Source organism: Mustela lutreola, chromosome 13, assembly GCF_030435805.1.
Source record: "Mustela lutreola isolate mMusLut2 chromosome 13, mMusLut2.pri, whole genome shotgun sequence".
NCBI lineage: Eukaryota > Metazoa > Chordata > Mammalia > Carnivora > Mustelidae > Mustela > Mustela lutreola.
Genome location: NC_081302.1, coordinates 60036624 through 60061872, shown reverse-complemented (window position 1 = coordinate 60061872; position 25249 = coordinate 60036624). Strand labels below are relative to the sequence as shown.

Below are 25249 nucleotides of genomic sequence, written 5' to 3'. Positions count from 1 at the left end.
TAAATCCCTACCCAGGAACATTACTATAGGGTTGAAGATGGAAAAAACCAAGACATAAACTTGTTACGAGTGTCTCAAGGTCCCCTGGTGAAAGGTGCACCAAAACATTCAAGTGTGCTAGATGTCCTTAAGCCTTTAAGGCAAAGGCGAGAAGGGGCCTAGTGCCCAAGTCTGTAGTGCCAGCTGTTGTACGCTCAGATGTGGCTGGATGCTGGCCTGTCCCTGCCTGCTCACCACTCACCATCTCTGCAAGGACAGAGGTTTCCTCCCTGGGAATCTGCTGTCTCTCCCATATTCCCCACAGACAGAGAATGGTTTCTCCAGTCATACCAGAGCTTCTTCAATGTCTCTCTGAATTCTCTAGGTCACCAATTCCTATTAATCCTCCCTCAAAAATGTCTCAAAATCCATTCCCTTCCTTTGTCAGCTATTTCTGCCTCTAGTAAATTCCTGCTTACTTTTCTCATGAGCTTGTGCATACATTTTCTAACTGATTTTCTACCATGTCTTCCCTCTCTGAAGCAACTTTTACTCCACCTTCTGGAGAGCCCCTTCTAATCAATAAATCTGAGCATGTCACACTCCTTCTTAGAAAAAGATAGAATCTTCCTGCCACCAGAGCAATCGATGGAACTGCTGAAGTTGCATCAAAAATATACACCCACATTTTTTAGGTTTAAAAATCCCCTTCCTCTTCTCATTTTTCAGAGAGCCCGTAGGTCTTAACATTATATGCGCCTGTTGTATGATGACTTCTTGTGCTCCTTCCTCCAACACCAGACTTCTTGCCAATCAGTCCTGCCTCTGCTGCCTCAGCGCCACCACGCCCAGACCACAGCCTGAGACTGTTCCATCGCCCCACCTGGGCCACCAGCCGTATTGCTAATCTCATCTGGACACATCACAGACACACCCAGAAATACTATTGAATCTGGGCACTTCGTGGCCCACTCAAATTGGTACATAACATAAATCATCACAGAGAGAAGCCATTTCTTGGCTCTTCCCAGTTGCCTTCCTTGGCTGGTGGCTTCTCCCTCCTTCTTCATAGTTAGCCATGGTCGGATGAGTCCTTCTCACACTGAATCACCCTGCGCGCTTCCTTATCCCATCCCCCTTTCTTGACTCTGACCCCTTCCCTGCCTCTCTCTTCTTTGTGATCCTGCCAGACCTGCCCTGAGAACTCAGGATAATCTCTTCAACTCAAGGTCTTCAACTCAACTTCTTTCAGTCTGTGACTTTGATTCCCTTGTGCCACATAACATATTATATTCACAGATTCTGGAGATTTGGATATGGACATCGTTGGGCCTCCATTACCCTGCCTATCAGAATGGGACGTGAGGAGTGGGCGATGGGGCAAGGACAGAGTAGAGCACCTTGCCCAGGCATGGCCTCTGCGCTCTGCGGAATGGAGGTCAGATCTCAGCCTTTCCACCCGCAGCCCCCACAACATCCAGCAGGTAGGTCACTTTACAACCATGAGCTCAGTTCCATCGGCTGAAAACTGTGGATCAGTTTTTAGGATCAGTCCTTCTAATAAAAGGACCTGAGCACAGAGCCTGAAACAGAAGAATAACAATTATAGTAGCTACGATTTATGAACTCTTCCTAAGTGCTCAATAAAATGCAGCTATTATCCTGAGGATGGTGTTGATGATGATGATGATGGTGCTGAGAGTTGATGATGATGATGATGGTGCTGAGAGCACGAGTTGATGTTTGGTGAGTCAAAATTCTAACAACAGGGACTGAAATCTAAAGATTAATATAGCCAAGGTCGGGACCCTGTGGTGGTCTTAGCAATCATCATTCCAAACTGGTCTGAGAGCATTTGCTCCAGTTAATGCCTAGAAATATTTGCTCTTTCCATTAAATTATCCATTGTATGTCACTCTACTTTCCTGCCCTTAGGGCTTCAAAGACCTTGCTATCACCTTCCCTGACTCTTCAAGTTCACTGTCACTAGTAGCATCTCTAGATAAAGAAGTTCAAAAGCACATCCACATGAGCAGGGCTTAGGACCTGTGTCTCAGCTCTCTCCCTGTCACCTACATGGTTGAGTAGAGGTGGTAGCCTTGAAGTGATTAAAAAGAATATTCCCGTGTAAAACACGCCCTCTTCATCTTAGAAAGAACACTCTGGGAAGTAGTGCAGCTAATGGCATATTAGCTGACAGAAGTGATTTAGCAACTGTCATCATATAACAAAATAATGACTTACTAGAAAAGAATATCTCAAAACTACTTAGACAAAGTAGCAACTACGTATTTAAATTGAGTGACCATTAGATAGGAATATCAAGAAAGAGCTAAGAACACTTGCATATCTTTCTTATTTTGTTTTTGGTAACATTGAATGGGCTTCTTGTTTTGAAATTTTCCCTGTGCGCTAAATTATCTGCTGTGTGCCACCCTACTCTCCCTGCCTCCTGACTCATTTAAAATACAGCATAATTTTAAAGTCTAGTACCTAGGGCATAGATGATCACTGGTTGGCACTCATGCTGTCTGTCTGCTCCTTGTGCCCACCAGCCCCATGATAAGCATCATCCACCATCAGCTGCAGAACTGTAGTCAATTCCATAGGCAGACGCTACAAATCTTGTGGGATGGTCCGCAAACTGAAACTGAGCAGACCTCCCTGAGCCACAGCATTTCACTGATACAGGGGAAAGGTTGCCGAATCTTGCAGCTATCACCACCAAAGAACAAAGAGCCGCTCACATCTCATGGAAACAAAACCAGCAGCGAAGGCCATACAGTAAACTAGAATATTCTTTTCACAAAATCATTTTTTTGTTAGTGAAATACAGAGCCAATTAAATTATTTCACATAAGACTAGACATCTCTTTTGCCACCCCTGTGATCTCAGTAGCTTATTTTCCAGATCTTTTCCAATGTATCTAAAGACATGCATTTATACCCAAAGAAATGTGCATTATTGTTAAACATTAGAGTCCTAAAAACCAAATTGTAACTCCGAAAAGTCAAAAAAGGAAGCATATAAAATGTAAGTCACAAAATAAGATAAACAAATGACTGATAAACATTTGAAAAATAGCTAGCCTTTTAAAAATCAAAGACATGCAAAGCAAGATAAGCTTTTGTTTTTGCCATCAAATTGTCACGGGTCTGTTACACCAATATTGGCAAGGGTATAGTGAGGCAGGTTCTCTAACGACACTGACAAAACTCCAAATTGCTATAATTTTTCTAAAAGGCATTCTACTATAGACATCAAGGAACTAAACAAATGTTTAGACCTCAGACCTTAGTGATTTTATTATAAAAGTTTATTAGATGTAGTTTAAAATATATGCCCATAAATAGTCCTCTGATTATACAGCATATACACAGAATTTATAGTAGACTTTTTAATATAAGTTATGTGATTTTAACAGGACCTATAATCATTAAAAAGAAAAGTTTTTGAAGAATTTAAAGTAACATGATTAAGTAAGTAAAAAAAAAAAAAGTACATGATGAAAGTGTATATACATGGGGGCGTCTGGGTCACGCAGTCAGTTAAGCATCTGACTCTTAATTAAAGCTCAGGTCATGATCGCAGGGCCATGAGAGGGAACCTCCTCCACCATGACCACTGCACTCTGTGCTAGGTCTGGAGTCTGCTTAAGATTCCATCTCTCCCTCTGCCCCTCCCTCCCCTTTAAAAAAAGGGTATATACTCCCATACTCCTTATGTAAAATACACACACACTAAACTAAAACTAAAATGATATAAAATGATAACAGTGATTATCTTTCTGGCAGTGAGGTTGCTATTGATTTTTATGTTGTTCTTTGCACTTTAGCATGTTTTGCACATTCTCTACAGTGAATAGTTTTTACTCTTATAATCCAAAATATTTATGAAACTAGTTAGAGATCTTGCTACATTTGGAATAAACAGAGATTTCTTAAATAGGATACAAAACATGCTAAACATAATATAAAAAATACAGATTCAATAGAAAACATAAAGAAAAGCTAATAGTTTGTGTTTATAAAAAATGTAATAATGAAAAAAGAATGGAATCTAAGAGTGGGAAAACATATGTTATACATATATACCCAAATATAAATATTTATTTGTCCTGTATTAGTCTGGGATATATTCTTTCCAGATAGAGAGATAGAAAAGTAGAGAGATAGATATAGCTAGAGACATATAGACATATCTGTTTATCTATTTATCTAGAAAGAAATTTATAGAAAACGGGAAGAAAAAGTCACAGAATAAAATCTTCAAGGGAGTTCCAGACTGAAAGAGGCACCTCACACAAAAGGATATACAAATAATCATATTCAAAGATGCGCACAATCTTATGCTCCAGAAACATAAATAAACACACCAGTGGGGGGGTGGGCACAATATACCCACCAGCATAATTAAAATGAAAAATGACAAAAATGTATGTGGAGTAATTGGAACCCTCCCACACTGCTGAGGGGATTGTAAATTGACTATGGAAAGCTGTTTGGCAGTTTCTATTAAAGATGATTGTATACACATCTATGACTCGGCAAGTCTGCTATTTGATGTATAGACAGGGAACATGCATAGTTACATTCACTGAAAGGCAAGTAATAGAATGTTCATGTCAGTACTGCTCCAATGCCTATCAACACTAGAATAGATAAACTGTAGAATATTAACACAGAGGAAATCAGGCAATCAGAATAAAAGAGAAACACCCACAATATGGAAGAACTTCACAAACATAATGTCAACTGAAAGAAGCCAGTCTTGAGGCACCTGGGTGCCTCAGTTGGTTAAGCCTCTGCCTTCAGCTTGGGTCATGATCTCAGGGTCCTGGAACCGAGCCCCACATCAGGCTCCCTGCTCAGCGGGACTCTGCTTCTCCCTCTGCCTCTCTCCCTTCTTATGCTCTCTCTCTCTCTCTTTCTCTCTCTCTCTCTCAAGTAAATAAATAAAATCTTGAAAATATTAAAGAAATAAAAAGAAACCAGTTTCAAAATAGTGCATAGTGTTATTCCTTATGCTCCAAGTAAGCAAAATCATATGATGTGGAGAGGAGAAGGGAGTTGGGGGAAATTGGAGGGGGAGATGAGCCATGAGAGACTGTGGACTCTCAGAAACAAATTGAGCGTTTTGGAGGGAATGGGAATGGGAGATTGGGTGAGCCTGGCGGTGGGTATTATGGAGGGCACGTATGGCATGGAGCAATGGGTGTGGTGCATAAACAATGAATTCTGGAACACTGAAAAGAAATAAAATAAAATAAAATAATTTTTTAAATAGTAAGATTAAAAAAATAGTACATAGTGTATGATTCTATTTACATAAGTCCAAAAACAGGCACAAATAATCTATGGTGGGTGGAATAGTGACTAAAAGAGGTCATGGGAGATTTCTTGCTGCTGCTAACAACATGGGAGTCTGAGCAGACTAACGTACACTCCAATGAGTTCTGTTTTCTTTCGCATCACTGGACCTCAAGCAAGCCAGGCCACACCTACCTCACCATCAGGTTGGAGAGGGGCATTCCCTCTGACTCCCAGGAAAGGCAGTTTTGCTTGCAGAAGGGCTGAGGAGGGGATAATTCGGAATTCAGGATGCCCTAACTTGTTTCTGGTTTTGTATCTTCATCTGTAAAATGGAGATGATCCTACCAATGCCGTGGGGGAAATCGTAGGTACAAAATTCAACTGAATAAATAGTTGCTGACATTATTCATGCAAAGTGTTGTATTGGCAAGAATATAAGGATACACATGTGCGATCTGTTACAGGAAATTTTTCTCAGTAATAATGTATGTGTAGAAAATAGTTGTGAAAGCATTTTGGGAGTGTCCGATTTTTAGATGAGGAGGGTTTTTTCCCTATAAAGTTAATAATTTTGTTATTTGTTGAATGTAAATGCACTGATTTTTGTAATCATTATTGCCTTCTAAGTATTGTCTCTTAAAGTGGTAAAATATTTACAAGACTCTAATACATTTGTGAATTTAATTAAACATTTAGAAGTATTGAAATAGGTTTGCAATGTTTAAGTATTTAGAAAAAAATACCTTAGTATATATATTACTTATTATACTTAGATATTTATTATACCTTATTATATATTATTATATTTATATATTTTGATTTATTAGTTATGTACATAGTCTAGGACTATTTGGGAGGCTGTTGATTATTTGATGTCCAAGGCAATGCTAATAAGCTTAATAAATGTATATATAAGATTACAACACTATGCACTGCCCCAAGGTAACAAAACAATGGGAAGAAGTTGGGGGGGGCTGTTAACAGTGTGGAGTAGGGGGTGTGCAGAGAGACCCCGAAGCAGCTGCCAGACATCTGAGAGATAATGACAGAGGGAAGGATAGAGGGAGCCTTGCTGTAGCCAAAGAAAATAAATCCTCTTGGGCACTTTCGTGAAGGGATGTAATAACGATTCTAATTGCTTAATTACTCCTGCCGGTGTTTATGTGAGTGTGCCTTCCCTGCTGGAGCCGGACCACACAAGCCCCTGACTCCACATAGGTTACAGGAATGAATGTGCACGGGAAATGCACGGAATTATTCAAATGAAGCAGTTTTCTCTGGAGTATTATCCAAATAGCCCAAAGGCTTCCCTTCTGGGAAGTACAAATCGACTAAACTTAAGATGTCTGCAGAGTGACTTGTCCAAGTCCAAGTTGTCCAAAGTAACTTGCAGATGGAGGATGGTGGAGATGGAGAACATCTCAGGGAGGCCTACCCTATATGAGTACTTTGCTAAGTGCTTTTACATACGTTGTCCTATGTCATCTTCACAGCCCCCCGAGACAGAGCTCAATATTTTCAGGCTTACCGACTAGCAAATAAAAGCTTCGAGGGAGTGCCTTCCGTGCCTGAGGACTCCCGACCGAGAGTTCAGACACAGGCCTCCCAGGCTGCGAGCCCCCAGCCTCCCTGTTGCTCCAAACTGCTTCCCCAAACCACAGCCTTGAGTCTTGTTTGTGACCCACAACCTCGTCCCCACCATGCTGTGGGGGCTGCATTTCTTGCGGCCTTGTGGCAAAATGGAACAAACCACCACAAAGGTTAGGTAAAACCCCTAACCTTCAGTTTAAGCTTGTGAATGTCAACCCTCCCCTAAAGAACAGGCGGTCAGGACTGAGTTCAACCAGGTTTTGGGTTATTTTTGATTTCTAGCACACATCTCTGATCGTCTAACCTTTATCTTTTGAGATTCTGGCTTTGTTCCCATATTTCTGGAAGTAACAAAGTATATTTATGTAAGAAACTGTTTATAGATATCTACATTTGAGAGGCGAAGGAGACCCAGACTTGCTTTGATTTACGATGAATTGGGCTTCCATGACCTCACTTCTTACGCAGAGGACAAAAGTTCTTTTTTCTGACAGGATCTGGGGGACCCGCCTAGAGCAGGTCCAGGAGGCTTGCTTCTCCCTCATCACAAGGGCCAGCACTGTCTTCTGGACTCCCTTCTGTCCAGAGCTGCATTACGCCCAGCATAATCACTGCCACTGCGTTCTTTTATTTATTTATTTATTTATTTATTTATTTTAAAGATTTTATTTATTTATTCAACAGAGAGAGATCACAAGTAGGCAGAGAGGAAGGCAGAGAGAGAGGAGGAAGCAGGCTCCCCGCTGAGCAGAGAGCCCGAGATCCCAGGACCCTGAGATCATGACCTGAGCCGAAGGCAGCGGCTTAACCCACTGAGCCACACAGGCGCCCCACTGCGTTCTTTTAAGTAGGAACTTGAGTATGTGTTTTCAGAACCCTCAAAATAACAAAATTCAACTATGAAGAACTAATTAGAGACCGACTCATAATTAATTAAAAGTAAATAATTAATAAAAGATCAACTTACATAAAGCATCTAGTAGTTCATGACAACTTGTATTTCTGCAGGGTTTTATAGATTCCGAGAGGACTGACATGCGTTTTCATATTTTATTTTGTCCTCACCACTACTTTGCAAGATGGGGCAAGTATGTCACTTCCATGTTACAGATGAGAAAACTAAGGCAAAGACATCAAAGTCCTTTGCCCAAGGTCACGTGGATGGAAAGTATCAGAACTGAGGCTGGGTCTCAGCTCATTTGACTTGGTGTTATAACGCTTTATCCTTTATAAGCATGTTTCTTCTTCAGATTTGTATTTTCCTTTGACGTAGAACTTACAGACTCAGGAGCTACTTTGGCATATATTCAAATCTGAAATGGAGAACCATTTCTAAAAAAATGATTCAACTTTTCCCAAAGAGGGCAGTTGGGGGTCGGCAACACTCCGAAAAGAGTATCTCAATTTATACACCATGAGGAGCATTAGCAAAGCTTTTAAAAAACACAGATAATCAAGCATGACTACAAATTCATTCAATAAGAATTTCCAGGTGTGGGTTAGTTTGTTTGTTTGTCTGTTTGTTTTAAAAGCTGAAGAGTTGATTTCAGCCCAAACTAAAAAGCACAAGTTTAAATGTGGACAACATTAGGCAACCTGAGAACTGGTGAGGAGAGTCACTGATTTGCAAAGTAAGTGGCTCCTGTGCTCAAAGGCTTACACCATTTCATGGGGGTGTCTGGGTGGCTCAGTGGGTTAAGGTCTGTGAACTCAGACACTTGGGTCATGACTCCGGGGTTCTGGGATCGAGTCCTGTATTAGGCTCCTTGCTGGGGGAGGGGGGTATGGTAGTCTGCTTCTCCGTCTCCCTCTGCAACCGCCCCCCCACATACTCTTTCTCAAATAAATAAATAAAATCTTTAAAAAAAAAAAAAAAAAAAAAGACGTGCCATTTCCTTACAGGAAAACTTAATAAGATTAATTTGTACATAGCTCCTCCAACAGAGAAGACAGAATGAATCGCATACAATTGAACATAATGAAGAATGAATTCCAACTGGCTATGGGGCATTGTTCTATATTTACATGGAAGATCTAGTCTACATGTTCCTTAAAGAGCAACGTTCCTCGTACGCAGATGACTCTAGTCATCATACAGTCTTCCTCAGAAGTGTTCCATGACTCTCCAGTTTCTCTCCAATCATGCCCACAATCACCCATGATCCTACCCAACCTGCTTCTACAGACTTGACGCACAACCATTGCCCTCCCAAACCCCTCCGCCAGGAGGCGATATGCCCACCAGTTCACATCAGATTGCTTACAATTTCCAAAAAGCACTAGATTTTGTTGGGTTGGGTCTTTACCCACGTCCCTCAACTAAAATGCCCTTCCCTTTTATCCTTCCTCAGTGTCTGCCCATTAAACTCTGCCTTTTCTTTAAGGGTTAAGAACTCTTAAAAAAAAAGTCATTAAACTCTGCCTTTTCTTTAAAAAAAAAAAAAAAGTCATTTAAACTAGAATTCTTTCTTCTTTGTGTTCTGTTGGTGGTTTGTCTGTCTGTTCCTAACTTATAAACACCCATCAGTTTCGGACTTATGCTTGGTGTTACGTGGTATAAAAAAGATTGAGTAGTGAATTTAATTTAATGTGGTCCCCGGATTGGAATGCATCCAGGAACTTAGCAAAAATAAACATAAAACTTCTGTGGAGGAAAGCCACATAAGCCTCAAAAGATTCCCACTCATCAGGTTCCAAAGAACAGGCCTGGAGTCAAAAATCGCAAAACACACCAAATCACCATGGATGAGAAACAGCAAAAATGATATGCATGAAAGTAATATTTCAGAATACAAGAGATAAAGAGAAGATCTCAAGACCAACCAGCAAGAAAGTCAACTCACTTATGAAGCAGTATCACACTCTAGTTTAGCGTGGTCTAGAAGCAAATAAGGTCTAAGTGGCAAGTGTGGTGGCTAAGGGCATGAGCTCCGGAATGCACCGACTGAGTTTCAATGCCACTTCTATCCTTTGCAAGTACATCTTAGCAAGTTACTTTACCTCTCTATGACTTAGTTTTTCCATCTATAAAATATGATTAATACCATTTTCAATTTCTTGTACTATATGAAAAATGCACACATATTTCCTAGAAGATTATCTGGGATTAATTAAAGGAACTGGACAGCTGACTTCTCATTGGCAACAACAAAAAGCAGAAGACAGTCACTCTAGCTATCAATCTAGAACTCTTGATTTACCCATATATTAATCTATATCTTTGTTCACTACTCCATCTTGCATTCCAGAATGCCCATCTGTTACCATTTTTCTTTAGCCAAAAGTACAATCTTTAAATTTCTTTTTGTGAGAGTTTATTGGTTAACTCCCTAAGTGTAAATAATATATGAAAATCACAGTGAAACATGAACACCACATTGAAAATAACTTGAAACTCCCCAGGTTTCAACAGGTTAAAAGTCTAACCATCTCAAATGCTTCAAAAGATACAGGTATGTGGAAGTTCTTGTACACTGCTATCAAGAGTTTGAATTGGTAAAGCCAGTTTGGAAAAGAGTTGAGTATTACATAGAATTGTGGATCATGAACACATTCCTAAATATATAATCTAAACAAGTTTTTACATGTTCACACTGAAAGACATGTATGGGAATATTTGTAGAGCCATGGTTTCCAAAAGAAAAAACTGACAATAATCCATTTCCATTAACAGAAGTATGGATAATTAAATATTATGCTCGTACCAGCAGTAGTATCATGATTGAACCTCAAGAAGATAAAGCTGAATGGAAAAAAACTGTTACCATAGAAACTATTTCTAGAAAGAGCAAAAACATTCAAACTAAAATCAGTTGCCCCTTGAACAATGTGAGTATTGGGGGTGCTGACCTCTCACACAACTGAAAATCCACGTTTAAGTTCGAGCTCCCCCAAAACTTAACTAATAGCCTACTCTTGACAAGAAGTCTTACTGATGAAATATAAATGGTATGTAATACATATTTTGTATATTGTAGGGATTACATACTGAATTTTTACAATAAAATAAGCAAGAGAAAAGAAAATCTTATTAAGAAAATCATAAGGAAGGAGAAAATACATTTATAGTACAGTACAAATACATTTACAGTACAAGGGGAAAATACATTTATAAATACAACAGCGCTGTACTTATAGAAAAAACTCCACAAAAAAGTGGACCCACATGGTTAAAATCTATGTCATTTAAGGGTTGCTTGGAGATGCATTTATATGGTAAAGGAATTTTTAACACAAAATTCAGAATAATGGTTACCTCCAGGATCAGAGGTACATAAATAAGTGTGGTGGGACTAATAAGATTCTATTTCTAGGGTGCCTGGGTGACTCTTGATCTTGGGGTTGTGAGTTTGAGCCCCACGATGAGTATAGAGATTACTTAGGAATAAAATCTAGGGGTGCCTGGGTGCTCAGTGAGTTAAAGCCTCTGCCTTGGGCTCAGGTCATGATCCCAGAGTCCTGGGATCAAGCCTCACATGGGGCTCTCTGCTCAGCAGGGAACTTGCTTTCTCATCTCTCTCTCTCTCTCTGCCTGCCTCTCTGCCTACTTGTAATCTCTGTCTGTCAAATAAATAAATAAAATCTTTAAAAATAAATAAATAAATAAAACCTAAAAAAAGAAGATTCTAATTCTTAGAGTAGGGAGTAAGAACAGAAGTAACAGTTTTATTCTTTCTTAATTGAAACATTTTTGTTTGTCTGAAGGATCTTGTGAATAAAGAAAGCATCATCTTCATTTTAAGAAAATTAATTTACAGAAGACTTGAAGCACCTATCCCACAAGGCTAATAGGAAATTCCATCTTGGCCGTTATACGGGTTCCCCAATTTGATAGTTATACAAGAGTTTGTTTTTCCCTGACTTGAGGGTTATGCAAAGGTCCTGATGTTCTACAGGAGCCAACACAGGCTGTAGTAGCTTCCTTCCATGTCCCACAGGCCCTGCTATGTCTGTCCCACGCTTGGCATGCAAGGATCTTTGGAGACAAGGAAGCAGAGGAAGGACCATGGGTCCCTGGGCTTAGAATTTTCAAGCAGCTGAAGCTTCTGAGACCTTTCCAACTCCCCATGTAAATTAACCTCCGTTCCTGTCTATGTATCTTTGAACTCTCTGTGTATTCTCACATCAGTGCTATACTCTTTGCTTGTTAGAGCTTTCAAATACACACTAACTTTTTTTCCCATTTATTTATTTTCAGCATAACAGTATCATTATTTTTTCACCACACCCAGTGCTCCATGCAATCCATGCCCTCTATAATACCCACCACCTGGTACCCCGACCTCCCACCCCCGCCCCCGCCACTTGAAACCCCTCAGATTGTTTCTCAGAGTCCATAGTCTCTCATGATTCACCAATTTTTAACAAGTTCTCTATTGTTAAAACTCTCCTTGCGGCTTTTATTAGCCATGAGTAGCTGCCCCTATCTACTTGGGGACAAAAATATCTTAGAGAAGGATCTCCTATCACCATATTCTCTGGATTACCCCCTCCCACCTACCTCCATTCCCAACAGGGTCTCTATTTTCAAGCCCTTTTCCAGAAAGAAAAATGAAAGCTCTGTAGAAAGCCATCTCCCTTGTCCATCTCTCCTCGTAAACCTGTTTTTGGTCAGTTTGACAACATTTTTGCTGCAGAATAAATTGTAAGTCATCTTAATTAAATCCAACACAGAGAACTGGTCATTCAAAATAGTTACAAAACTTAATGGCATTTGCTTCTTAGGTCCCCACTGAAAACACAGAGTTGCAGTATCATAATTCCTCTAAAGCTGACACAACAAACACCCTTTCTCTCTCTGGATGTTGAACAATTTGTGTACTTCCTTGAGGGGCTATCTAATCTTTCAAACAAAAAGAACTGTATCTAAAACTTTGGGACACTCTTGGCTTTCACTGTGGTAAATAAAGAAATCCATTTTGTTTTCTTCCTTAAGGACAACATTCTTTACCAGATGAGATGCTTCACCCTGACTGGAGAAAGGGAAAGTCTTGGAAAAAGGAAAAATAATTCATTAACCATGTATTCTCTCACACACCCACATACACACACACATACGCAGGCACCATAGGTTTAAAGACACAATGACTCACAACCCCTCCATTACTGTTGATTCCAAGGATGTCGGTTGCTCTCAGGTACCCCAGCTTTACCTGGGCCTCCCCTTGGAGAGTTGTTGAGATTTCTAATCACCTTTTGAAAATCCTTGAATTTACAATATAAACTCCTATTTTAGCTTTTGTCTTTCTTCTAACCCATCATTCCTTCACACTCCTGAGCTGCTGGGGCCACTACATAGGTACCAGCCATGTTGGGCTTGGATGCCTGGCTCGCTGGCAGCTCTTTTCCACCTCACTTGTGGTGCAGGTGACTCACTATGTTGCCTCTGCAGTCCCATTTCACCCTTCTCCCAGCTGAGATTTCAGTGGGTTTAACTCTCCTGCAGGTGTAGACGTTGACCATCCTTACTGCATCAGAGAAATCCTTCCTTGGTCTAGTATAGGAGCCGGGGTGTAATCTGAGTATTCTGATCAAAAGGAAGCCCAATGACTTTGTTTGGAACAGGAGATACCCTGTTTCTTCTCCTGGATATAAGAAAGGGAGCATGTAGCCTCAGGCGCTTGCAATCAGCTTGTTTCCTTGAGGGGATTCATCCATCACGTAGGGGCCGATGCCTGGAGAAGAAGGCTATATAGTGCCTGAAGTCCAATTCTCTCTGGATGTTAAGTTATGTGAGATAGTGGCTGGATTGTTTAAGCCACTCGGAGTTGGGTTTTCTGCTGCTTGTCTCTAAAAAATATCCGGATATACTAAATAATCTCTGATCCTAGGAATTGATTCCAGCCTTCCCAAGAGGGGTCTCCCCTCCCATGGCAGGGCTGGGTGGGTCTCCCTCAGAGGCCCAAGTCCAAGTCTAGCCATTTCCTGCTTTCCTTTCTCCTGTCTGTGTTCAGTGCCCATTTCTGGCAACCTTTCTTTTCTGTCTCATTTCTTTGAAAACGAACAAACAAAACCCACAGAATCCATTTGACTTTTAAAGTTTAATTTAAACAATTTTTATTTCAACAATACATATTTACAAGGTAGATGGCTGAAAAGTTTTTAACAGGAAAAGAGAAATCTCCACCCTATTGTTCTACCCCTAACTCTCCAGAGGCCATCCCTGTCTCTCCTTTTCATTGTTTCTTCTGGTCTACAGCTCCTGTTGCTAAATAACATTGTTCTACAGCTTTTGTCATTCCCTAGCTTTAGTTATTATGCATTTTCTGTGACAGAAGATGGAGATCTAGACATCTTACACCTCTACCCCGCATACATACCCTCTCATTTCTTAAAAAAGTTGCATCACAGTATTTTGTTATTTACATTATTCTCTGTGTGAACATTATTTACAGCTGAGCCACATAGTGTACTACGATTAAATTTCTGTTCTTAAAAAACTGTTTCTTTCTGCGAGCATTCAAGGATCACAGTGTCTTTTCCCTTGTTTATTTTTCTATGTATTTTCATTAGTTCATCCCAAGTTCTTCAAGAAAAATATAAATCCCTCCAATGAGTGAAAATCAATTAGTTTCTTTTTTCTTTTCTGCTATCACCAACATCTTATTTTCTTCACCTTTCTCCTGTGTTGGATTCTTTGTTTCCTAGATCCCATGTTTTCCCCTATCTTGGCTTAATCATTTATTTTGGAGGAACACATCCTCCAGCAGGTTTCTGATAAAAAGTGCAAGGGTGATAAAGAGTGTTGAGACCTTCTGTACTAAAAATGTCTATCTACCCTCTCATTTATTTATAGGTGTTTTTCATGTTTGCGCCTTTGTGCCCCATGCCCCCACCGCCTGGCCTTGCTGGCCCCCAAGTGCAGTGGTCATTGACTATTCATAATTACGAGTGAGGCTCTAACAGGCTGACTAGGTGCTCTCTGAATGTGAGGGATTATTTGCAGTGTGGGCTTCCCTGTCAGGTAGGTAATAAGGGAGGTTCTGGCTTTTTTTGTTAGGAAATCCTCAACAGTCGGTTAGTCTTTTTCTTGGGTTGGACAGTTTCCCCACAGTGGAATCCTATAGGCAACTTTTGATGGGATATGAGTCTGTCAGCATTCTGATAGTCCCCCTGGGACTCCTGTTTACTATGAAGACATTTCCTTTCTCCCTAGCTTGAGACCACCACCTCCCTCCCACACTCTACCTGAGGTCAGTAACTCCAAAGAGAGTATCTTGTGAAAATGAGAAGGGGTAGGTGCCTGATGGGGAAAGGGAACTTTTATTCAGACCTTCAACCAATCTTCCTGGAGTTTTGTAGGGAAAGCAGTGGAGTAAACACCCAGCTATCTCTTCTCCACAGATATTTTTTAAACACTTACAAGCTGTGTGAACTTGAACAAGCTTCTTAATTACTCTGAGCTTCAGTTTTTTCATTTGTGAAGTAGAAACACAAGGCTTTGGTGTGAGGGTTACATGGGGTTGCTGAATGCGAAATGTCTGGCACAGTCAGCCCAGCATGGAGAGGGCATTCAATTGTTCATGGTACAGTGGTCTGGGAGGTAGCAGTTGGTATAGTCTCACTAGGTTTGTTTCAGTGGACAAAAGAACCCCTTCCTAATATCCAGTTCTTTTCTATACTCTCTCAAAAGGAAAGCCACCCTATTCATGTTTTGCCAGCATATTAGTAGAATTTCAGAGGTACAACAACCTTTGCGATTTATCCTCTACCCCACACTCTCTCTCAGTGCCCACCCAAACACTTAGAGCAACCTCCTCTGTTCTGGCTCCCACCCCATTGGATTAATGTGCAAGACTGAGAACTGAAGTGAAGTCAGTCCAAACCCAAATCCCAAGAGTAAAACTGACTCCCTCTTCTCTGTATTTTCACCCATAATCCCTCTAATCCTAGGCAATGGCCTAGTTCTTCCTCCTACTCTTCCCATCCTTTCTAGCCTCCTGGCAAGAAAGAGGCAAAGAGAACTTTCTTGCCTTCAGTGTGCTAGAGCCTCTATCTCAGTCCAAAATGAAATATCTCCTTCTCCCTACTTTTCACCAGCTCTTTCTTGCCCCAGACCTCCTCTCCCTTTCTCTCTCACTGTTCTTGTTTGGGACCTGTTAAAGGGCAACCTTCTTCACAAAGTCTTTTCAGTGAATTCCTAGGATGCTTTTCTTATCTGCTCTGGAACCTCCTTTAGCTTTGTTAACTGGCTATATCTTAAAGGATTGAAGGTGTAAGAGGGGCTGGAGAAGCTGGACAAGTTGAGATTGTCTTAACCTTAATCTAGAATGCCTGGTGGGACCAAGATCTGGTACAGAATCTGACAAAAAGAAGCACACAATATGCTAAGCACATTTTCCCCAGTCTGACCTTTTAGGTTGCAAGACTAGTAGAGACTTTGCCTGCTACATTTCTCATCTAGACTCAACCACTGAAAACACACCTAATAAAATGTTTGAAGTAGGACTTGATTGACCTTTGTTGGAAATGGTGTAAATATATGGTCATTTGAGACTACGTGTGAATGAATGTGAGCACAAGGATACAAGAACAGGCCTTATCTACAAAACCCTTAAACTTGTGTTTCCTTTTTCAACCAGATGCAGACAGGAATGCTGCACTTTGTCTTTTGTAGGTGATCTTTTCTGAGTGTAGCCCTTAGCCTGTCCTTAAAATTTTCCCCAGCAAAGTAATAGAGCAAAGGATTGAGGCACGTATTGGCTGCTGCCAAGGTGAGTGTGATGACCACAGCTTTATGCAGCTTGTCTCTGCATACACCCACTTCCCATGCAAGCAGGTGGAGGGTTCTCAGTACATGATAGGGCAGGAAACAAAGGAGGAAGATGATCAAGGCAATGATGATGGTGATAAGAGCCTTCTTGTGAGAAACCCGCACACCCAGTTCTGGGACCTTCACCTTTAACAGAGCTCGAATGATCAGCAGGTAACAAATGTTGAGCATGCAGAATGGCAGCAGGAAGCCCATCACCAAGGCAATGTAGTTCATGGTCTGCAGATTAAAAATTTTATGCATATTCAGCTCTAAGCATAATGTGACATTGCCATTCCGCTCAGAGCCATTGTTCAGAAGCACTGCTGAGGAAGCCATGATAAGGAACCATATGATCCCACACAGAGTCCAGGCACTCCTGGTGCTGGTGACATGGAGGCGCCTGAAGGGGTGAACAGTTGCCAGGAAACGCACAATGCTCAGCACGGTCAGGAAATAAATGCTGCTGTACATGTTGACATACATAGAATAAGACATAATCCTGCAGGCCAAGTCCCCAAATATCCAATTGGAGCCTCTGAGGTAATAGTCAGCTCTGAAGGGTAGTGTACTTGTGAATAAGAAATCTGAAATGGCCAGGTTTAGCATGAAAATATTCACAGACGTGGACTTCTTATAAGACTGCAGGAAAACGTATATGGAAAAGCCATTTCCCAAGGTTCCCCAGATAAATATTATCAGGTACACGGTAGGGTAAAAATCCTTTTTGAAGTTTTCAATTGTACAGTTCCCAATGCTGTTGTTACTGGTGAAGGTGCCATTGGATTCCATTTCTGGTATGGCGGTGGATGGAGGCAAGAACATAAGTTTTCTCTTCATCCTAGATTAAAAACACACACACACAAAAAGTTACTTCTTGTTCACTACTTACAGCTTTTCAGATTTTAATGAAACAGAAACACTAGCTTTTCTTTGCTACTTGAGTCAAAAAATATCTGAAAAGTCTTTACTGTATGCTCCATTATAAATTTCTAGAATGCAAAATAAACATTAATTTATTTGGTTAAAGCCAAAGCTTCAAACTTGGGAGACCTTTGGCAGAGTGCCTATGCTAATACTGCAGCTAAATCTACCAAAGAGCAGTTGGCTCATCAGAATGTATGGAAGACAAAAGGAAATGGCACAAATTTTCAAGTGCTAAAAGAAAACTCTACCAACCCAGAGGTTCTATATGCTGCAAAAATACCCTTCAAATATGAAGGAGAAGTCAAGACATTCTTAGATGATGGAAATCTAAGAGAATTTGTTGCCAGCAGACCTACCCTAAATGAATGACTAAAAGAAGTCCTCTAGACAGTAAGGAATCAATAAAAGAAAGAACCTAAGAACATTAAAAAAAAAAAAAAAGTAAGACATGAAAAGCAAAAATATATAAGTAAGTACAAGAGGATTTTCTTCTCTTTTTGAGTCTAAGTTATGTTTAATGATTGAAACAAAAACCCTAATATTGATGGGATTTGATATGATGTAGGGGAATTTTTTAAGATAATTTATTGTAATTGGGGGAGGGTAAAGGGATATAAAAGAGGTAAGTTTTCCACACTTTGCTTGAGTTGGTAAAATGATGATGTCAATAGACTGTGGTTAGTGACATATGTATAATGTAACACCTAGAGCAGCCATTATCAGAAGAGACCCCAAATTGCTACAGAAATGTTGAAAAACAAAAATAAAACTGGCGGCATCATGTTACCTGATTTCAAGCTTTACTACAAAACTGTGATCACCAAGACAGCATGGTATTCGCATAAAAACAGACACATAGAACAGTGGAACAGAGTAGATAGCCCAGATATCGACCCTCAACTCTATGGTCAAATAATCTGTGACAAAACAGGAAAAAACATACAGTGGAAAAAAGACAGTCTCTTCAATAAATGGTGCTGGGAAAACTGGACAGCTATATGTAGAAGAATGAAACTCGACCATTCTCTTACACCATACACAAAGATAAACTCGAAATGGATAAAAGACCTCAATGTGAGACAGGAATCCATCAGAACCCTAGAGGAGAATATAGGCAGTAACCTCTTCAATATCAGCCACAGCAACTTCTTTCAAGATATGTCCCCAAAGGCAAAGGAAACAAAAGAGAAAATGAACTTTTGGGACTTCATCAAGATCAAAAGCTTCTGCACATCAAAGGAGACAGTCAAGAAAACAAAGAGGCAGCCCACAGAATGGGAGAAGATATTTGAAAATGACAGTACAGACAAAAGGCTGACATCCAGGATCTATACTGAACTCCTCAAACTCAACACACAAAACAGATAATCATATCAAATAATGGGCAGAAGATATGGACAGACACTTCTCCAATGAAGACATACAAATGGCTAAAACATGAAACATGAAAAAATGTTCATCATCACTAGCCATCAGGGAGATTCAAATTAAAACCACATTGAGATATCACCTTACACCAGTTAGAATGGCCAAAATTAGCAAGACAGGAAACAACATGTGTTGGAGGGGATGTGGAGAAAGGGGAACCCTCTTCCACTGTTGGTGGCAAAGCAAGTTGGTGCAGCCTCTTTGGAGAACAGTGTGGAGATTCCTCAAGAAATTAAAAATAGAGCTTCCCTATGACCCTGCCATTGCACTACTGGGTATTTACCCCAAAGATACAGATGTAGTGAAAAGAAGGGCCATCTGTACCCCAATGTTTATAGCAGCAATGGCCACGGTCACCAAACTGTGGAAAGAACCAAGATGCCCTTCAACAGACGAATGGATAAGGAAGATGTGGTCCATATACACTATGGAGTATTATTACCTCCATCAGAAAGGACGAATACCCAACTTTTGTAGCAACATGGACGGGACTGGAAGAGATTATGCTGAGTGAAATAAGTCAAGCAGAGAGAGTCAATTATCAGATGGTTTCACTTATTTGTGGAGCATAACAAATAGCATGGAGGACATGGGGAGTTAGAGAGGAGAAGGGAGTTGGGGGAAATTGGAAGGGGAGGTGAACCATGAGAGACTATGGACTCTGAAAAACAATCTGAGGGTTTTGAAGGGGCAGGGAGTGGGAGGTCAGGGTACCAGGTGGTGGGTATTGGGGAGGGCGTGGATTGCATGGAGCACTGGGTGTGGTGCAAAACTAATGAATACTGTTATGCTGAAAATAAAAAATAAATAAATAAAAACAAATAGAGATTTCTATTAAAGATTATTAAAGCATAAATGACATATAACATTATGTTAATTTTAAATGTACTACATGACTTTGGGAAAGGATCACCAAAATGAGTCTAGTTACCATCCACCACCACACATAATCAACAGATTTTTTTCTCTTGTGATGAGAACTTCCAAGATCTACTTTCTTAGCAACTTTCAGATATGCAGGAAATATTGTTGACTATAGGTACCACACTGTACATCTCCCTGACTTATTTTAATAATCAGAAGTTTGTACCTCCGGATGTCCTTCACCCATGTCTCCTACTCCCACCCCCCTCCTCTGGCAGCCCCCAATCCGGTCTCTCTTTATGAGTTTTATTTTGTTTGTTCATTTGTTTCTCAGACTCCATATATAAGTGAAATCACATGGTATTTGTTTTTTCTCTGTCTGAATTATTTTACTTAGCATAATACCCCATAGGTTCTTAATTATTTTCTTAATTACTGCTCTAAAATTCAGCCATCTTTAAGGGCCGGCAATAAAGTTTTAGAAAATGCAAAAAAAAAAAAAAAAAAAAAGGATCAAAGTAAACAATGGATCAAAGGTAAACAATGGGTCAAAGAACCCTGAGATGCTTTTCTATTTATTACCCAAAGATATAGCCATAATAAAATTAGAGTTTAGCAAGGCTGCTTCATGATATTACCTGTAACAGCAGAGATAAACTGGTGATGGTATTAAACCAACACTGGCAGGGTAACTTGAAGGCTATCGCTAAGGATGCTCCCATGTATGCCCCATCTGCCATCAACACAATTCTAGCAAGTCTGTAAAGGTAGAACATGGACATCCACATCCCAAGGCTCCTTTGGACATCTCCAGAAAGCCTATGAATGTGTTCTGGTTATTGTTCATTCTCAGAGTGTGTCAAGGCTTTTCTTTGCTACAGAGCTCTGTAGAAAAAAAAATTGCTTAATTTGGGAATCCCAACTTGTCTCTTCTGATAGAGTCATCAAAGAACCATAAAGCTATAACTTTTACTTAGTAACGTCACTGTCCTTATCCATAGACCCAGGGAAAGTAACAAGAATGAATGGCATTCTCACACCCTCAACCTTCTCATGATTGAAGTATTTCCACTGGCCTTGATTTCAGGCAATGAGATCAGGCCCTCCTAGAACCCACATATTACCTGAGTTTACAAACTCATATTACAAACTCCTCTTAATTTGTTTGTAATTGCTTAATTTGTTTACTTAATTTGTAAACCCGTCCCCCTTCTCCTCCTCCTCCTACTTCTTTTTATTTTTATTTTTTTAAGTAGATTTCACATCCAGCATGGAGCCCAATGTGGGACTTGAACTCACAACCCTGAGACCATGACCTGAGCTCAAGAGTTAGGGACACTTAACTAAGCCACCCAGGCACCCCTCTGGGTTGTTTTTTTCTTAGATCATAGCTACTGTTCTGAATTTAACAGATTACTGACAAAACTTAATAAATAAAACCAACCAAAAAACAAATGAAAAATACTTCAAGATGTAAATTTTCTTCTCTCTATCCCTTCTGATAGTTAAGTTTCTCCTCACATAATTAACCCTAATTTCAGTCTTATCAAAATTATATATTGACTCCATATCAACAAAATGCTTCTGCCGAAGTCCTTACAACCCTATCAGCAAAACCTAACCCTTCGGGAGTGGGAACAAAGATTGAGTCTAACCTGGGTAGAAATCATTACTTTATTTTCTTCAACAACCTTCCAGCCAGTTATGCAGGACCTATTTGACTCCACTGAAGGCATCTGTCCACCTCCAAGGACTCTCTACCACAGATACTCAATAAAGAAAAAGTTTCATTCCTATTGTGAGAAATGAATCTTAAATTCCCGGTTACCGGCGCCTGGGTGGCTTAGTGGGTTAAGCCGCTGCCTTTGGCTCAGCTCATGATCTCGGGATCCTGGGATCGGGTCCCGCGTCGGGCTCTCTGCTCAGCGGGGAGCCTGCTTCTCTCTCTCTTTCTCTCTCTGCCTGCCTCTCTGTCTACTTGTGATCTCTCTGTCAAATGAATAAATAAATAAATCTTTAAATTCCCGGTTACCACTTGTCTACTTCTTATGGAGACATCGAGCTTATACCCACCTGCCACACACTAACTCACCCTGTGTATTCAATATCATCGTTAGAGGACATCAGATGTCTAAAATTACCACCCCTCCAGGAATTACGTTTCCCTAAAAAGTTACAGAGAGACATCTGAGAGAGTCAGGCACACGCTAATTGAGAGAAGTCTCTCTCAGGAGAGATAACAGACTGCCCGGTGTACATAATGAGCAACCAACCACCAGAGCTGGAATAATGCAATCAGAAAGAATCACTCATAACTTGTTTCTGTCCCTGGCGAGAGCATTATGTATTTAAAGTATACAACTTCTGCTCTGGAACCTGACAAAAAATTGCTCTCAAATGCTAGCCAGGCTCCTCGGAGTCCTCTTCTTGCTAGGCTTCCCACTTGAATAAAGGACTAACAACTTTTTGGTTTTTGTTTTTTCTGTGTTAACATTTTTTTTTTAATTACATAAATGACAGTAGGTTGTAAATGCTGTTTTGTCGTCTTTAAACAATTTTCTTATAAACAAAATGTCACAGTCGTTTTCCCATTTGATAGATTTTCTACTACAACACGAAAAAATATTTGCTTGTGTAAACAGTAAGGATATAACATGACTCTAAGCCAGACAACTTTGCCTCATGCCCAAACACATAAGAATTAGTGGTAGGATGGAGGAGAAAACATTTCTGAAGGGGTAGAAGGCCTAGCCTAACCACATAAATATGCAACAACTGTTCATACAGTTTATGAGGGTTTCTCAACCTGTTTGCCACACTCTTTCTTTTTTAAAAAATATTTTTTATTTAAATTAAATTAACATACAATATATTATTGATTTTAGAGGTGCAGGCCTGTGATTCTTCAGTTTATACCCAGTGCTCATTACATCACGTGCCCTCCTTAATGAAGGACTAAGAGGGGCACCTGGGTGGCTCAATCAGTTAAGTGGCTGCCTTTGGCTCAGGTCACGATCCCAGAGTCCTGGGATTGAGCCTCGCATTGGGCTCCCTGCTCAGTGGAGAGCCTTGTTCTCCCTTTCCCTCTGCCTGCCTCTCTGCCTACTTGTGTTCTCTATCTCTCTGTCAAAAAAATAAATAAGATCTTTTTTAAAAATGAAGGACTAAGAGTTTTTTTTTTTTTTTTAACAGTTTAGGGCTACATCTCTAGGATGACCATAACCTCCCCTTCTTATAGAGCCTGAAAAAACTCAAGGCAATCGAAAGAACTTACTGTTTGTTCCAGCCAACACCTGAAGATAGACCTCCTGTCTCCCTCCCTTAGTGGGGGTAGCATCCTAAGCTTCAGAAATGTCAGTTAGCAAACCCAGATGCAGTTCACGTACGCCAACCTCCCCTTCCCATTTTTGGTAGTTTTTCACTTCCCTGACTCTGCTGAACACCTGTTTACCCCCTCTCTAATCCTTCATCCTTCCTTAAAAACATCCATTCACCTCTGTAAAAAATGAAGTTGAGTTCAGTTAATGTTGGGCTCTTTTCTCTACTATAAGAGTATATTACTGATTAAAATCTGTCCTTCCTTTAACTAACATCTGACTGTTTATCTTTGACAAAGCCCAGGTTTAAATGTAAATTCGTTAGGGAGAGTTGTCATAGATAATAACACAGTCCTTACTTTCTCCTTAACTAGCCAAAGAGAATTTTCTACTAGAGTAAACACTTACTACTGCACCTGTATAAATATTACATAACAGCCTAAGACTTAAGGTATGGGTATAGGGAACCTTGCTGGATGTCTAGAAAAGAACAGGAGGATCAGGGGACATGTTTTCATTATCAGAGTATGATAGTATGGGTCCCTATTTTTCAGTCTGTTACACGAACTAACCATTCTTGTTCCGAAAAGTCCTGCTTCCTTGAATATTACCCCCAAAGTATCCAGTGCAAGCATAAATCCTATTATAATTCCTAACATCCTCTTTCTGAAATGTCCCAGTTTCCCTTCATGTGCATTCCACCTTGATACAAGTCAATAGACCTAACTTTGTTCAACAACCGGTATGTTCCCAATGGCCTTGGCTAGAAGACATTGACTCTAAGAATCCACATAAAGATCTAAAGAATAAAAAAGTTATGGTAAAACATTAGTTAAGTTAACCTACCCAAAGATATGGTTTGTTAATATATTTTAATGCAGCAAGGATGTTTTTCAATTCTCCTTCAGACACTTATGTGAAGGTATAACTCAGAAAACATGGTTGACATGGAAATGATGTACAAAAAAAAAAAAAAAAGAAGCTTTTTTCTTTAATTCAGCATTTCCCAAAGTATCTTCCACAGAATATGAATTCCATAAGATGCTCTGTAAAAGACAAGCTTTCCATGTTTAAATCAGCTTGAGAAATATCGTAACCTCTACTATTCTTCTCTTGGAGATTCATAATGCACGTTAAAGGCTCTATGGGGGTCCTGCAGAAAGACAGAAAGAAGACAGCTTGATTTACACACAGTAACTTTCCCTTTTTTTGATCCTAAGAACTCTTGTGCACATTAACATATTTTAATACTCCACAGAACTAATGTTCTACATAATCTTACTTACAGGGAAATGCTGATGTTAGTATATAATTTTTCTGGAACAGGAATTTTTGATAGAAGAGAAAGAGAACCCCCACCCAATGGACCAGTCCAACCAGCAAGTGTTCAAGTGTTTGGAGTTAAAGAGTTCTAAGCACTTACTTCTGGGCAAACCAGCATTTCTGAGCATCCATTACTTCATTTGTAAAATGGAGATTGTATTAATTTCCTAAGGCTGCCTTCACAAAGTACCAGAAACCTAGAGGATTAAACAACTGTATTCTCTCACAGTTCTGGAGGCTAGACATCTGAAATCCACGTGTCAGTTGGGCCATACTCCCTTAGAAGCCTCTAGGGAAGACATCTTCCTTGCCTTTTCTAGCTTCTAGTGGCTACCAGCAATCTTTGGCTTTCCTTGGCTTGTGGATGTGTCACTCCTATCTCTTGACTTTCCCATGGTATTTTCTTCTGTGTCTTCACATCATCTTCCTACTACATATTCTATGTTCCTGTGTCTTCTCCTCTTCTTACAAGAACCCAGGTCTTTTGGCTTAGGACCCATCTTACTCCAGTAGGACCTCATCTTAATTAAATCTATCTACAAAAATCCTATTTCCAAATAAGGTCACATTCACAGGTACCTGGGATTAGGACTTGGATCTGTCTTTTTGGGGAGATATAATTCAACCCACAACAAGGATATATAACATTGATTTCATGGGGTTGTTGTAACCATTAAATGAGTAAGAGAGAGAAAGAGAGTGCTTCACACAGTACTTGGTACTGGATAAATGCCCCCTTGCTCTTCCACCCTCAGGA

The 25249-nt window shown here is 40.1% G+C and overlaps 1 protein-coding gene across 3 annotated transcripts in view; it reads right to left on the bottom strand.

Annotated features, from left to right (window-relative positions):
* Window positions 1-13903: 13903 nt before the first annotated feature.
* The window catches only part of CYSLTR2 (cysteinyl leukotriene receptor 2), a 40877-nt gene continuing 29531 nt past the window's right edge, over window positions 13904-25249 (bottom strand). Inside the window, exons 1-2 of one of the 3 annotated variants that reach the window (XM_059144485.1) lie at window positions 24016-24145; window positions 13904-17474 (exon numbers count right to left, since the gene is read on the bottom strand). In XM_059144485.1, the coding sequence (XP_059000468.1) occupies window positions 16436-17473 (1038 nt within the window). In that variant the 5' untranslated portion in view covers window position 17474; window positions 24016-24145 and the 3' untranslated portion in view covers window positions 13904-16435. Of the gene's footprint in view, window positions 17475-24015; window positions 24146-24274; window positions 24323-25249 lie in introns of those variants that run through there. The other 2 variants (XM_059144486.1, XR_009347040.1) reach the window with 2 other exon arrangements.